Genomic DNA, 15,468 nt, shown 5'->3' with positions numbered 1-15,468 from the left:
TCGTTTTGGTACGTCTTAGCGTAAATATGGGCAAATAATTATAGCTCTCGGACGTATTAAGAGTGACCAAACATGTGTATTCAGTGTCTACATGACGATCTTAATTGCCAATAACTATAATGACGTCCGTCCTAAAGCTAAGTCTAATGTATGCCGTTTGCCAAATAGAACTTAAGAGCTGCGGAAATAGCAGCAGCACTTTTACGGTCCAATTTATTGAAAATCACGGAGTCTGATCGTTTTGGTTTTTTAACAGTAAAAGCTCTAATTGACTTTTCGATGCTACTCGTCGGCGAGCCGCACATGAGACCATTCTGTCTTCAGGTCGACTTGTTTGTTGATTCATCCAACGGGTAAAAGTGCATGTGTACCCTCTCCTTTGGTATACGTTCTCGTTTCATTTTTCCTACCCTTTCCCGGAAAAAATATTTTCTTAATATTATTATGGCACAAACGCTCATTGAATTATATCGCCCTAAAACTAAATACGTCCAAACCGTTCGTCGTTTAGCTTCTTAGATACTTTCTTTTTTTCCTTTTTTTAGATACTTTTTTTAACTAGTTGTACAAACAAACGATTTGGACATTTCATCATCTATGTTGGAACGTTTTAATGTGCCCCCTTTTTTCTAGTTGGTGGTCCAGCTTCTGCAGTTTAGCTATTTCTCAAAGGGGACGCATTGCCGTTGCCCGCCCTTCGCATAACCGTACCCTTACTCTTTCTCGAAGACACGTGCCTATCTGACGGATGAGTCGTAGCTGGTTGCATTTCTAAATCTAGTCTAAAGCAGTGGGCGGAACTCCGGCTTGTGTATGAATGTTGTATATTGCTCTATGTGTTATGTTAGGACACGCTTTTACAAAAAAGTATAGCTAAAAAAAGGTACACCAATGAGAACCTGTAGTGAAGTTACGTGAGCTTGTAGTCGTTGGACTGGACATACACTTCGAATATAAGTTGACTAGATATTATCTAGTTCTTGTGATTTAGACAGATTTTCATTGCGTTTAGGCGAGCGTGCAGTGGGTGCGCTGTTCGGACATACGACGGTATGTCTTGGAGCCGGAATCTCGTAGTGAAAGCCTATTGAAAAGCAATTTTCTACATTCATCTGTATGCGGTCCTGAAAATGTGAGGGCCCCTGTTGTGTCGGCGACCTGATAAGAAGGTGAGAATCGAAGTTGGAGGAATCAATAGTTTCTACTGAAGCCAATATAGCATGGAAGTTGTTGAAATAATTTTTTGAACGACCTCATATTGATATTCTCCTGAGTTGAATGTCATGTGAGTTGAAGCTTTTATCAGATGAGCTTTGATAGATTAAATACAATAAGAGATTGTTCTAATATGTGAATTTAGCGGATAAAACGAATGCCAATTTCTTAAGTGATCAATGCAGATACAGGTAATATTGTTGTCATTGTCGAAAATACATATCTAGCCCACAAAAAAAGTACAGGACAAAAACTATCATCTTAAATTGATAGTAGTTTACCACTTTACATTTAATAACGCTATAATAACTTACGTTTTTCTATTCGCCTCAAAATACTCTAGGATAAAGTGTGTGTTGAATTGGAAGTGAAGTGGAGTTCGAAAGCAGAACATGCGCTACAAGTCGAGGCGCTTAGAAATGAAGTACATAATGCTAACACTAGTAACTTGAATATACTAATAACGCAAAAGGCGAGCGGAGAGAAGAAAAAAAAAAAGAAGGATAAACACTCGGTAGAACGTATTACATACTGTTCATTACGTCGTCCAAGACGTGACAATACACGCCGGCGGAATATAGCAGAGAACAACACGGCAATATGCATGATTTTCGCTTGCATAGATAAGGCACATAAAAATACCCTACTCTCATAACTGGGCTGGGCTGCGCTGCACTTTATATGGGAAGGGTTTAATTAACAACCAATTCTCGTCTAATTAATTCATTAGTAATAGTTAATTAATATAGTATGCTTTCAAATATAGTATTGCGCTAAAATAACGAGCTTCCATGTTTTCTATCACGAAGAGATTCCTTCTTTAGCGAAGCCTTTCTCTGGTATCGATGTGTACCGGTGGTAGGATAGGTGTACAATAGTTGTCGCAATGCGACCGTCTATAAACCCCGCACCTCGTTTTGTTATATGATTAATGCAAAGTTTCATTGAGAACTGTAAATAGCAATAGAAACTCGTATATACATGACTCGCTAGTCATGATAATGTTCGCTCATTGACGTTTCGATTTTGATACGTCCTTCAGAGTCGCGTGGTTAGGTAAAGGCATTATTTACCAACGTTTTGCCTCGTGACCCACAAAACACGAATACTATTCATGGTTTGTGACTGAGCCAGATACAACGGTGTCTAGACCGCATGTCTAGCGCTACATCAAATATTCTGCGTTGCCGCCCGCTGCGCACTCAAACAAGTGGATTATCATCTTTGGGACCGAATAATGTCCTAACACGAAAGGGTACTTTCGGGCTAGCCTGTACAATAGAAGTACGGTAAGAATACGAACGATGATACATACGGTGTTGCGCCGACGCCTTTTGCCTAGGCAATGGTCATAAATAAATAGAGAGAGTTGCTTTTGTAATGGTTGCTCACGGTGAAGGTCGTCTTTGCAGGAAGCAGCAGTCTTGTATATATATTAACTTGTTCAAGCGTCTATATATATAAATGCTTGTTTCGTTCACAACATCAAACAAAGTCGTCATCTTCCATACAGAGATCAAACTCTGTTTTCGATGTATATCTTATTCAACAGTAACTTTTGCTATTTTTGCCCTTGGATACTTTAGCCGACGTTCAAGATTTTTTAAAGCCACGTTTCGATATAGGGTAACCCGAAATGAGCAATGTCAAATCAAACGAACACTTTACTTGCATTGTTAAAAACGATATACGTCTGAGAAACAAATATTCTCTATATTTATCTAATTATTGACAAATTGTTTTTTAATTGTCGTCTAAATCTTTTCTTTCTACTGTAACTCATTGCAGTCTGTCGGCACGCGTGGCCAGTGGAGTGAGAATTCGCTTATGCCACTTGCAACCTCTTCCTAATGAGTAGCTTCGCAATCCTCGGTGCTTCGTTGACTTCACGTAAAAATTCAGGCCAGCTAAGATAGAAGGCCTGTAGGTCAGTTTCCGGACGACCGGCCGTTATCTACGACAGCAACAGTTGAACCTCATTTCGTCATGGGTAGTTCCAAACTACGTAGCAAGATTCGCGCACTGGCGTGCGAACATTGGCTTATGCTCATAGCCGTTATCCTGTTTTTACTAGCTCTTCGATGCCCCACAGGCTGGGGTGTGTCCTACACGTCTCTTGATGATGTGGTGTCATGCGTGCCTGTACAAGGCCACTGCGAGCTCATCCCTAACAGTCGCAACTATGGTCCCGTTCGTCGGATAGTTAATGAGGCGTACCTGCGATCACTCGAAAGGCGACTTAACAAACATTTTAATAAAAGCGGTCTATCGCTAATACAACCGGAAGGCTGCGAGCCAGCATATCGCACAGCCATTGTGGTAAAGCAATAATAATGATCTCGGTTCATAAACGACTCAGTCATAATTGTTACTATCGTTATAGACACAAAAGCAAGAAAGCTAACTTTGTATATTTCCAAAGGTACCTTACCGGAATCGTTCAGAACACCTCGAATTATTTATTCAACATATGCATGACTTCCTTGCCGGGCAAGGTATTGCGTATGCGATATACATAATTCAACAGGACAAGGAAGGCCAGTTCAACCGAGGGATGCTATTCAATGTCGGCTTCCGTGAGGCACTTAGAGATTTTGACAATTTCTGCTGTTTTATTTTTCATGATGTGGACCTGCTTCCGGAAAATCCACAGGTAACAAATTATTCGAATCATTTGGTAAAGTTTTGTTTTCATGATGATTGTAGTAATTTTTGCTCTGATAAAAATGAAGGACCCACGGAGTACAGATGAGGTTCATGCTGCATGACCATGCACTAATGAAGAAGTCTGTGTTCCGAATTAAATGAGATTACTTGGATTCTTAAATTACAGAATGCGTATGCATGTAGCAGCCATCCACGGCATATGTGCGTGGCAATCGATACGTTTCGTTACGTCGTACCATACAGTAACATCTTTGGAGGTGTGGTTGCTATGCAACGCGAACACGTTTTAAAGGTGAAGCAGTTTTTTAGGACTTGTTTCGTTTTTATTTCGTGCAACGACACAGGACAACCTGTGGCATGTCCTGACGATCCCTAGATCTTTTAACATAACAAGTCTACAAAATATATCTTTTGTTACAATGTTGAATGTATGCTACAAATCGAAAGTACGTCCAGGCAATTACGAAACTTATTTTAAGCGGCCTAATGAACTGCGTAGTAAACTATCACTTTCTAAAATACCTACTGTATACAGATTTTTTCAATAAGGCGATCAAAATATCTTTTATATATTTACATAGATCGTATTTAGTCTTTAAAGTAGTCATAAATTTATTATCAGCATCAGTCTTCGGGGGTTCGTTTGATTAGCGTTGCCGGTAAGGAACGTTTTCCTTGGAATTTTGCTAGCACCAGGAGAATATGCTTTAACGTCCCGTATTTCAGGTGAATGGCTTTTCCAATCGATTCTGGGGTTGGGGTGCCGAGGACGATGACTTAGCTTTGCGTCTACGTCTGGCTGGTCTTACGATCTCTCGTTGGCCGCCTCATATATCCAGGTATTTTTTCAGCGTCTATCCTAATATCCGTGACCCACTGCGCATGCCTAATCGCCCCGAGTACTATGTATATATATATAGATAATCTACACCGCAGTTTTATACATATGAAACTTGTTCCAAAAGCATAAAGCAGCTCGACATCATTTTGTTGTACGGATTTTGTTGTTTGCATTCGCACTGATAGCGTAGTACACACATTAATGTATACATTGTGCTACACTGCACGACTACGATGGCACATCGTTGTTCTTCTATATCAGCCAAAAAAAATTCTGTATAACATACAACGTTGGATAGGTACAGTTTAAACCGAATCGACGGTCCAGTTTATAGATTTAGATCAAGTATCCTAATATATACAAATGTCTGTATGTTATCAAGGTATACAATGTTAAGCCACGGCAAGGCAACACCAAACCCCGGCCGGTTTTCTCTGCTGCTAGAAACCGAAGCCAAATGGAAATACGATGGTTTAAGCGACCTACGCTACGATGTGCTCTCGATCAACCGAAATCCCCTCTTCACAATGATCACCGTTCACCTTCACAAGAGCCTTTCTAACTGATCGAAACGCCCATTTCTTACCGAATCTTGCTAGAATTCTTCACGGCTTTCCGTATAATAGCGGTCGTTATAGACATCAAGGCGCAACACCATATCCAGTTCGAACTTTCCCTGTAAATATGTATGGAGCGATAGAGAAACGTGCATAAAATTGTCGTCAGAAGCTACTTTTTTGTATTCGTTTTTTTTTTTCCACATACATACATACGTATTTGCTTTCAGCGCGACAACGAGGGTGATTTTATTTGGTTCGTAAACGTAAAATGTTAGTAAACAGATTTGTCAATCAAGTAAGTTTGGCGCCGTAACAGGACGTCGCATAGGAAATTTGTCCTATTCGTTTGTTCGTTTTCTGTTCACGTTTGTGCCTACGTTAGCGGCATCGGTAAGAGTCAGGATCGCAAACCTTCTTCATACGTGAACATACGACTAGCGTCTGACCTCTGTGATGCTTTCTACCTTATCGATTCGATAGGAGTTACACGACTGTCTATAGCGTATTTTACTTTTGACAATAATTCAGTGGCGCTAAAAAGAAAATATAGATAGAAAAGGTTTCAAGCCTCGAAAAAATACGCCAACTACCTAAATCTGTGACTATCAACGGACATCGAATGATTAATTAGTTACTATATAATAAGTCATGATGCTAAGATGACGAAACGTGGTAGCTGCTTCCTGTACTGAAAATATCTCTAATTATTCATATGCCTACTACAACTATTTAGAAACTATATAGTAATGAATCCACAATAGACGAAGGAGACAGCCCAATACCTCGACAGGCTGAGGGCCTACTTGATGCGGCAACGGGGTGGATAGCGCTGCGAACCCATGATCATAAAGGCCCGAGTTCGTTGAAATGTTAGAAAACGCTGGCCAGCTTTTACGTAGAAAGAATACGTCACCAAATTTTACATGATGAATCCCATTGACGTAAACCTTGTGTGCCTCTTTAGTTTTTGTGGCCGGTCAGCGCGATATTGACTTCATTTTCTTACTATTTGCTTCAAAGGCCAAATGATAAAATTTTAATATCGGCAAGTCATGATGACGTCAAGTCCATTTTATGACTTCCCAATGTCGTAATCATTCAACTACATAACTATTGCCATTATTAAGTATTATACAGTAATAATGTGATTGCACCATACTGCAATTACTATAACTTTTCTTCTCACTTTAGCTGATTCGAATTTGAAGTTCACTACATACGTACAAATGCCCCCATGAAAACATAATATAAATATGTATATTAAGAAAATTGTCCGTGTACGTCTTAAACTGTATAAGTTCTATACACGTAATTACTGAGAGGGTTAATAACTGTATTTGTTGATAATAAAACGAATACTTTTTGTTCACTCGTGTTATTATTTTTATGTCTACATAGATTAAGGCGGCTCTATCGAAGCTTCACGCGTGCATGAGTCGGTCAGGGGGACCTCGACCAAAAAATAATGAATCTCCTGAATGTGGTGATTTAATTAAAACCGAATGCGTTGAGGTTACTATCCAAATTTCAAAGATGTCTTCATTCTGTTAAGGCATTATCTGGGCAAAACCGGAACGATTTCCAATGGTTTTCTTCAATTACAGAGGTAATTTCTAAGATTCATCTCAATTTAATCCACATATCATGGGTACTGCACACTAACAATAATAGAATCAATGCTGTACCCCTTAGGTTAGGATCAGAAAAAAACTTCGCGCACCGTTGCTTTTAGGAACCTACTCTATTTTGCACCACGACGTTCAGTATTTGTCTTTGCTCAAATGGCGAAAATACGTAAATTTAGTAAAATATTGACAACACATGTACTGTTAGAAGTTCACACAAGCCCCTACTCGACCAAAAAACAGACTATTACGAAATAATAGATCAAGCCCTATTCGGTGTTTACCATTTACGTGCTCTTAAGAGAATATGACGTTTTCGTACACGATCGTATGTCGATCCCGGTTAGATCCTTTGTATCATTTTGTTCGAAAACAATTTATATCAATTTGTCTATCGAGTTTCTAACGGAAGGACCCGTTCGTCCCAGAACAAAGAGATACTTAGGTGGGGTTGCGAATTTTCCCACTGCTTGAATGGTGTTTGGCGTATTTACTTTTAGAATATGTAAACACGCTCATTATCTAAGGGGTTCTGTCAAATTCAATGTATATATAGTTTGTATAACATTTAACAGATAACGTAGCTTGATTCTGTCAGTAAGGGTATTTTCTACTTACAGCACTTCAGTTGAACGCCCTCGGGATCGAGACACTTCAATAAAAGTTAATCTGTCTTCCAAAACAAATCGCTTCCACCGGTGTAACCATAACAGTTTTACCTTGGCTAACCTCTATCCCGTTCCACCGGAAAGCAAAATGCAGCCAGTGCGTATGATATGGAGATGTCCCATGCTTAGTGGTCCCGTAACTCAATCTCGTTGAATTCGATATGGACGGTCGGAGCACGTGTCCAATGAATAATCGAAAAAAAAACGGGCTGCATTTGTCATGTTTAGCTTGTCTTGGTTGGGAAACGAGAGAACACAAAAACTTTACATGTATCTATTATCGAGCATGGCCGTCCATTGGCGGATTTATGTTGACATATGTTATTTCTCAAACTGGACGAAGATGCGAGTAGTGTATCTGCCCCCTACCGATTATCAAACGGATATCTCAAGGATGGTTTGCACATATTTGAGTTCGAATATAGATGACTCTGGACGTTGGCATAACCATGCCAATGGCGCTTGTCAATGGTACACAAGATTTTCTTGTCAGGGGAAGTCATTTTTACAAGGGATACATTCAATTCTCAACACTCCAACGAATGTTCCGTAGATACGTGGGAAGTAGCTCCAGTTTGGGAGATGTATATACGTGGAGAGAGAGAAAGTAACTGCCAATATGGGCTAAAATAACTTGAGTTTTGAAGATGCAACGGAAACGATCACTCGACAAAAACATTCAAGGCTGACTTGCTCTACGGGTGTTTCGAATATCATATATTTTGAGCCCAAAGCTTACACCCAGAGTTGGCCTCTTTTGACGTCTGGATGGTCCGAATGAGCTAAAGCTGAAGAAATTGAACTGAATACCCGTTTTTTGACCGTATAAAGCTTTGAAAACGTATTACATTTTATGTTACGTTCAGATAAGCAAGACAGTAATATATGTCCTGCTGCGAGCGTATATGTTTTTATAAACTGCAGCAATCAAGTTCAAGACCCTTCGGCACAGCAGAAAGATGCCAGTCTTACTGGTTGTAGGGTTCGACAATTGGGTCCCTAAAGATGGATTATTATGAGATTATTGCTTGGCTCTATTAGCATCTGCAATCGCGGCATCGACTGCAAAAGATCTTAAGCTAGTGTAGATTTTCTTCCTGTATTCCTGGACGCCGCACAGTTTCGTTGGCTTTACGACTTGTCGCGTAGCTTAGCTTCCTTGATGAGTATATTTCCTTAGAGATTTAAATAAACAGCGTTGATTCGAAACTTCTAACGATGATGCCCCGTTACAACTTCACCTTTTTCCGGTGGTCAAATACGCCCGAGCTTTTACTAATCAATGACACAGTACCCGGCACACGTAGTAGCCTGTAATGCAGTCTGTCTACTCCATTGTCTATAGCTAACTAAAGGTAAATATGACTACGCCTACATGATACCTATTCAGTTGTGACATCAGACGGCCCCCTAGATGAACGTGCGACCGTCAGTGTCCTCTGGTTCCTTGACGTCGAGGCTTCATACCGGTCCACTGTTCATTTTATGAAATCTCTTGTAATACATTCAACAAAAATCAAATACATCTATGTACATATCTAGGCGAGGCCACTATTACTGTTTAAATAAATGGCTACCAATAACGGCAATTCTTCATGACCCACCAACTTTTATGCGGGACCAGTCGCTCACTGGCTTTTACTGTTCCTCCTCCTGTCGTACGCCAGGAATTTTCTAATGAGAGTTTCAGGAAACTAGGACTGCGCCATGTTGTGCTCGTATTAAGCCTGTTTATTTCGTAATGGCTGGTAGCTTGACAAGAAATACGCTCGCACGCGTCGTGACTGCATCCACCGTAACGTTCCAGTTACGCATCTTCGAGCTTGCACAAACACTAAAAGAAGCCCTTAATAAAGTCGATATCTGACTATCGTTGGATTTAATGTGTAGAACCTCCATAGCTGCACAGCAGAGTACCAAATAACTGTATACGAGATGTTACTAACTACGTTAGCTAAAAAGAAGGTTCAACGCAACCAGCCTTTCGATCGAACCACGGTTCTGCTAATCTTCATTCGCAAAATTTCATAACGTTACGACGGGCCGCAGCCGCAATGTCTAGTATGAACTGTTTGTCAGAAAGTTCGAGACGGCATCTCCGCTCAATAGTTGGAATCTACGTATACATACAACCGTTTTGTTATAGACCGCTGATTCAGTGACATGTATACTATAGTACTTTGTCGTTTCTGTCCTATTGAAATAGAAATTAAGAATATAAAATCGTACCTACGAGCCAAATTGACGCCGTGACGAATCTACGTCCGTTTAAACAACGTCGGCTCCGTTCCTTTGAAGAAACATCAGTCACCAAAATGTCTAGTCAGTGATGAGTCAGATCGTGCCGAGTGCGTAAACTGTCCGTTCAAGGACTTTAAAAACGAATCGAAGTGACCTTCCTCAAAGGCAAAGAAAATTATATGAGTTACCGCAACGAATCGTTATCGCTTGTTATACACACATACTTTACTACGAGTCGTGTTGTGTGTGAAAAAAAAACATTGCGAACAACCTTACAGTCAGTAATCATTCGGGATGCAAAGATAGACGTGAACGCAGTGCTGGTTACATCGATAAAAACTGATACGAGCTATCGTAAATACAAATCGGTCTGAGAGGCAGCTGCTGCTTCTCGACTTGAGAACATTGAGTACACGATGTTCGAGCTGAAAACGCAACGAAGTAACAAAAATACAACGATTATATATATGTATCTGGATCGTTCGAAATCAGTTTCCACTAGCCTCATGCATATTACCAACAAGTTCATTGATTTGGCTAAGTTATCTGCGTCCCCCTGGCACCCGTACTGAAAAGATTATTAAAGACCATTAAGGCCAGATTCGAAAATACAGTTGTCCAACTGGGTTGACAGTTCACATCAAGGACATAGAACTGGAAAACTAAAGTTGAATTGCTTACAACGAACTATTACGGTTCGACGGTCGAACTGCCATCTATACATACATCTATGTGTATATTGTTTCTACTCGTCCTGATAACTTGTTAACGCGTATCTGGAAAACACAAATGGAAATTCAGCCGTGTTCCATTGCGACAGTAGAACTATCGCACTCACATTATTATAATGTCGTTCGCTTAGAAGAGGGCCTATCGTACCCGTATTTAAAAATTGAACTTTCTCAGGGATCACAATGGTAAGTAGGATAAAAGTAGCCATGTTTGATGATTCTTCATAAAACATTGCAACGCAAAAGCTTCGAAGGTTTTGCTATACTTAAATATGCGACTGTACATGGAAGCACGGTAGTCTCAGTCGTAAGGTCCTGGTTCGAATCCGTGGAACCAGTTTGCACATATAAGGGGAAGTGTTGCTTATCTTTTCTGTATTTCATTGTTGCAAAATTCATTTGTTGAAATTTAAAAGTCAACGAGACCTTTAGATCGCATGGTGGGTGGATTGATTTGCGAAAACGTGTTTTTACCCGTTTTCGCAAATCTGTATCTATAACATGTATGAAAGGTGTGAAACTGGAGTAAACTAATAAGAGGACCGCGATAGTGGAGATTGAGATACAAGGGCTTACGTAACTAGATTTTGCATATTTGTAAAAATCGCTCCATAGCGTGACTTGTCTTATTGTTAGTTCGACTCCGCCTTACACAATTCGAAATAAATAACATATAGACACTTTAGTAATAGCACAATATCCCTTCAAGGTAGAGTGGCTGTTTGTGACATGTCGAAACAATTTTCTTGACAAAAGAAGTTATATCCATATCGGTCATTAAAACTACTCTATCATACGACGCACAGTAGTTATCTGATATTGTTCCTCCGATATATTTTTTGTCGCTTACTCAGAAAAGGAGCTATATCGTAGACAGTCTTTATCGATTCAACCGAACGAGTTGCAGAGGGCCACCATAGAAATTTCGATGAAACGGCGACCCCATGTTTCGTATTTATTGTACGGTATTAGGGGTATTCTTCCTTGCACAGTACTTCTCTAAATATTTTCCAACTGTATTATTGTTTACTGAAAATAACGCGATGTATAATAATCGTAGTTCCTGCTACTAAACGGCCTAGGGGTATCGGTGCTGAGACATTTCAACTACGTCCAAAACCGGCGAAACCTCTAACAGTATCCTCAAGCAGCAAGTATCTGCAATTACCTGAAAGATGAAGGGCCTGCAGAAAGGTACTCTGTGAAGTGAATAACAACTTAATTAGGCCACAGTCTACTTGATTGCACAAAAATCACAGGCCTGAGTCTATCTAATGAACATTTATACTGCTTCATCGTGCAATACACCTTGTTATTTCAGCTCGTCCTTACTAACCCACGGAGGACGTTAGCCACAGCAAGTTCCATCCGAACTGCAATGCTCATGACAGAACCCACGGCTGATAGGTCTACAGAGGAAGTTACAAATGTCCTGTAGGAAATCCCGAGCTAGAAAAGAAACCGGCGAGCATTACGAATCGAATTCAAGTAGCGAAAAAACACTGACTATAAAGTGGATTTCCAATTTGCAATGTTGACACAAACCTCTCGATTAAGGAATATTATTAGAAGGGATGTAGAAAAAAGGCAGCAACTGTCGCAGTTACCAACCTCTGTTTATACCGTACGACGCGCGCTACAGTTACAACAGATATATACACGGAATTGTCCAGCGGTCTACAAATACTTTGTTAATTTTCGCATAATTCTATCACATAATAATAATAATAATGGTAGTGAAATAATGAAAGGATAATCTATAAATATTTCAAAAAGAAGGCCGCTCGGCTTCGCGCTATGCATATTTACCATTATGGTCCAAAATTCTAGGGAACTCAGGTGGGTTATGACAATCTGAAAATGGCAGGTTCCTAGCGAAATATATTTGGATGAAATCACATGGTGTATCTGTATTGGGAACACCAAAATATACCCTTAACTTTATTTTAATTAACATAGTTACATAATATCCGAAGTTTGAAATGTTAATTATCGTTTTTTCTAACCAGTTCGGTTGTAAGCTACATCATTACTGGAAGAAGTTGAGTTACCCGTTTTCTAGAGGAAACACCTGCATCAAAGTCATGTCTAATTATCGCAGAATATCACAATGTAGCTATAATAATAGTATATACATTTTTTAAACTACTCACATGCATGCGCAGCAAGATTTCAATAGAGTTGAAAGTTCAAAGCAGAAATTCCAGTTGGCAAATAATGAAGAATCTGACCTAAGGTAAATGATGCGGCGCCTTCATACACTGTCTACCATTAATAAAGGTTGTGAGAAAAAAAAACCCGTGTAACGGACTGCAAAGACATAAACACAATCAGTTGTTGGAAAATCTGCGTCAGACCGTTTTATAACTGTTAATTAATCAAAGTAGACAGACGTATCAATAAATCCAAAGTACGTCTCAACCTGGTCTATGGATAAGAGGGTGTCAATGAGTAAATCTAGAGGCGCGTCTAGATGTCGCACCGCCCAAGTGGCTTTTGTAAAGTATTTTCTGAAACCGTCTTCTGAGAACTTTTGCTGCAAGTTACTTAAAAAATGTAAGTGAATATGTAACCACTTTAACTAAGTCGTTTCCGAGTATTTGAATGATCGTTTGCGAAGGTGTAGACACATCATATCCATCCTCTTTTTGTTCTAAAAATGTAAACAAAACACATCAAGTTTAACTCAGACTACATTCTACGCTTTGAAGAATACGCTCCTATGTATGGCTAACCGGTATTTGCGGTCATAATATATATAATACATAAATTATCATAAAAGTAAATATCTTGATCGTTCTTGCTGTGGCGGTTTCAGTTAAATATTCAATGAATCTATTACTTGAAATGAGCGCGGCATAGAATGAATTTACATGCGTATATATGAAATGTTCGAAAAGGCCACATACGCCCCTGGATCAACCAATAGCTGTCATATAGTTACTATCAATTTACTTTAAACTGTCGACATGCCGTAGACATATAGGCTCCAGATTATTGCAAACCCGTGCCTTGTTCTCGTCGCTGTGGTGATGAAGTGTCTGAAAACGGTAAACAATAATACAAAATAGGTAAGATCGCCGCTGCCCACCTCGAACATGGAAGGGCAAACGGCAATGTTGTTATCAGCTGTCGGCTAACTTCACAGTCTAAGATTATCAGAAAAAATGGAAACTAACCAATTTCGACACGAGCGTTTACAAAAGGATTTACAGAACACAGTAATACTCATGTCGGCTACGAACGAAACCAGTCGGTGATCAATTTGAAGTGAAACTGCTGGACTGCTTTTTTTAAAACCGGGGTAGCACGCGGTATATATACATAGCTAAAGGGAAAAAGCTTCGCAGACTTCTCCACCGTATGGAGGTATAGAAATACTGAACTATACATTATACCTTAATGCTTGCCAAAGGTGGATCCGTAAGTGTATATATTCAATGCATTCCTTATATATGTATGCACATCTGTATAATCTTCAAAGGCGACCAGCTTATAATTCAGCTGATTAAATTATCTGAGCATAAATAGCCTTTTGCTTGCATCCTCAGGATGAATCATAGCAAATGTTAGGGGAACTTTTGTATGTAGCTATAATTAATAGACGGGCCAAGAAAAAATTCTAACGTCTCAATATATATAGTAGGAATTGTAATTGCCAATAGACCACTGATAGAGTTGAGGGTCCCTTATATGGATTTTAATTCTTCAATGCAAGCCATGAAGTATCCATCAAAATACGCTTTATGAAATTTGATTTTCTGGATCTCAAAACCTTCACTATAATATCTCAGATAGTCCGGCTTGTTGAAAAAAAAACGAAATTAATTTTGAAGAAAAAATCCATCAGCTGTTTTTTGCTGAATATTTCAACTTAAGGGAAGTAAAATGAAAGAGGGAATAAAACAACCCGAGTCTATTTTTTAGCTATGTTATAGCATGTACCTCGTTGTCTAGGCCAAGACCTATGAGTAATATTCCAAGTTATGTCAACAGGAAACTCTCTACCCTTTTTTTAGTCTTATAAGTGTCAGCTCGCCACTCGTCAATCATAAACTAATGAAGCGTTGCATAGTGAACAAATATGCCCCTACCGCAAACAGAATAGAGATCATACTGAACCTCAAGTGCAACATCATGAAGCTAATCTCCATCGCCCATTGTGCTGTCTGTGTAGAAGCTCTCATAGTGATGACCAGTATCTTCAGCAGTCCAGTGTTTTATCATCTTCATCAAACTGAGCTTTTGAACCTGTAATTCTTGCATAATCTGGATTAAAGGATTCTTTTCGGGAACTTGCCTATAATCGTCACTACCTTTAATTTCAATATGCTTTGGTTGACCAGATTTAAAGGGGTAGCAAGTTTTATACCTTGATCTTCGTCAATCTATAGTCGATGCAAAATAAATATTATGTCAGATTAAAAAAAGTAGCAAAAATATAGAGTAACAGCGCTAATATTAATGTTTATCTTTGGTGCTACAAGAACGTCTGTTGTGCTGCCATAAGAAAATTTTATAGTTGAGGCAGGAGATGGACGAACTTCTTTGGTTCTAAGATTCCGACTGATTTCGTTCCTGCCGAGAAGACGAAGTTCAGATAACGAAAACATGACAGAAAAGCCACATTAAACAATGCAAGCCTGCGTCATTGTTGGTTGAATTAAATTTCTCGATGCGCATCGAATTCTTGTTATCGCTGAAGTCGTTAATGAACGTTTTAAATAAACTAAAATAAATTTACGATCAAACTCTGATAAAAAAATTTTTGAAAACAATTAAGCCAAAGAACCTAATCACAAAATTCTGTCAATAATGTAAGAAGCGTCCCCGATTTCTGCAGCGAAAAAAATATTCCTTATGCATGTAACAATCAATCGTAAGGACTTCTCCTAGTTCTGTTTGCGTCTACTATTAGTA

General features: G+C 39.2%; 1 protein-coding gene across 2 annotated transcripts; it reads left to right on the top strand.

Moving 5' to 3' along the window:
- Positions 1–563: 563 nt before the first annotated feature.
- Positions 564–6,652, top strand: LOC111252615 (beta-1,4-N-acetylgalactosaminyltransferase bre-4-like). Of its 2 annotated transcripts, XM_022810808.2 has the most exons (6): positions 564–1,169; positions 3,004–3,534; positions 3,638–3,868; positions 4,049–4,174; positions 4,609–4,721; positions 5,106–6,652. In XM_022810808.2, exons 2-6 carry the CDS (start codon positions 3,202–3,204, stop codon positions 5,287–5,289), a joined length of 987 nt encoding a protein of 328 aa, XP_022666543.1. In that variant the 5' UTR covers positions 564–1,169; positions 3,004–3,201; the 3' UTR covers positions 5,290–6,652. The 2 variants fall into 2 exon arrangements, with proteins under 2 accessions (XP_022666543.1, XP_086830020.1); XM_086973894.1 differs by lacking the exon at positions 3,004–3,534 and having other exon boundaries at positions 581–1,169.
- The last annotated feature ends 8,816 nt before the right edge of the window (positions 6,653–15,468 follow it).

This window comes from Varroa destructor, unplaced genomic scaffold (genome assembly GCF_002443255.2).
Source record: "Varroa destructor unplaced genomic scaffold, Vdes_3.0 BEIS01000006.1, whole genome shotgun sequence".
NCBI classification, from domain to species: Eukaryota; Metazoa; Arthropoda; class Arachnida; order Mesostigmata; family Varroidae; genus Varroa; species Varroa destructor.
The sequence above is the reverse complement of the archived record's forward strand: the minus strand, read 5'-3'. Positions and strand labels throughout refer to the sequence as shown.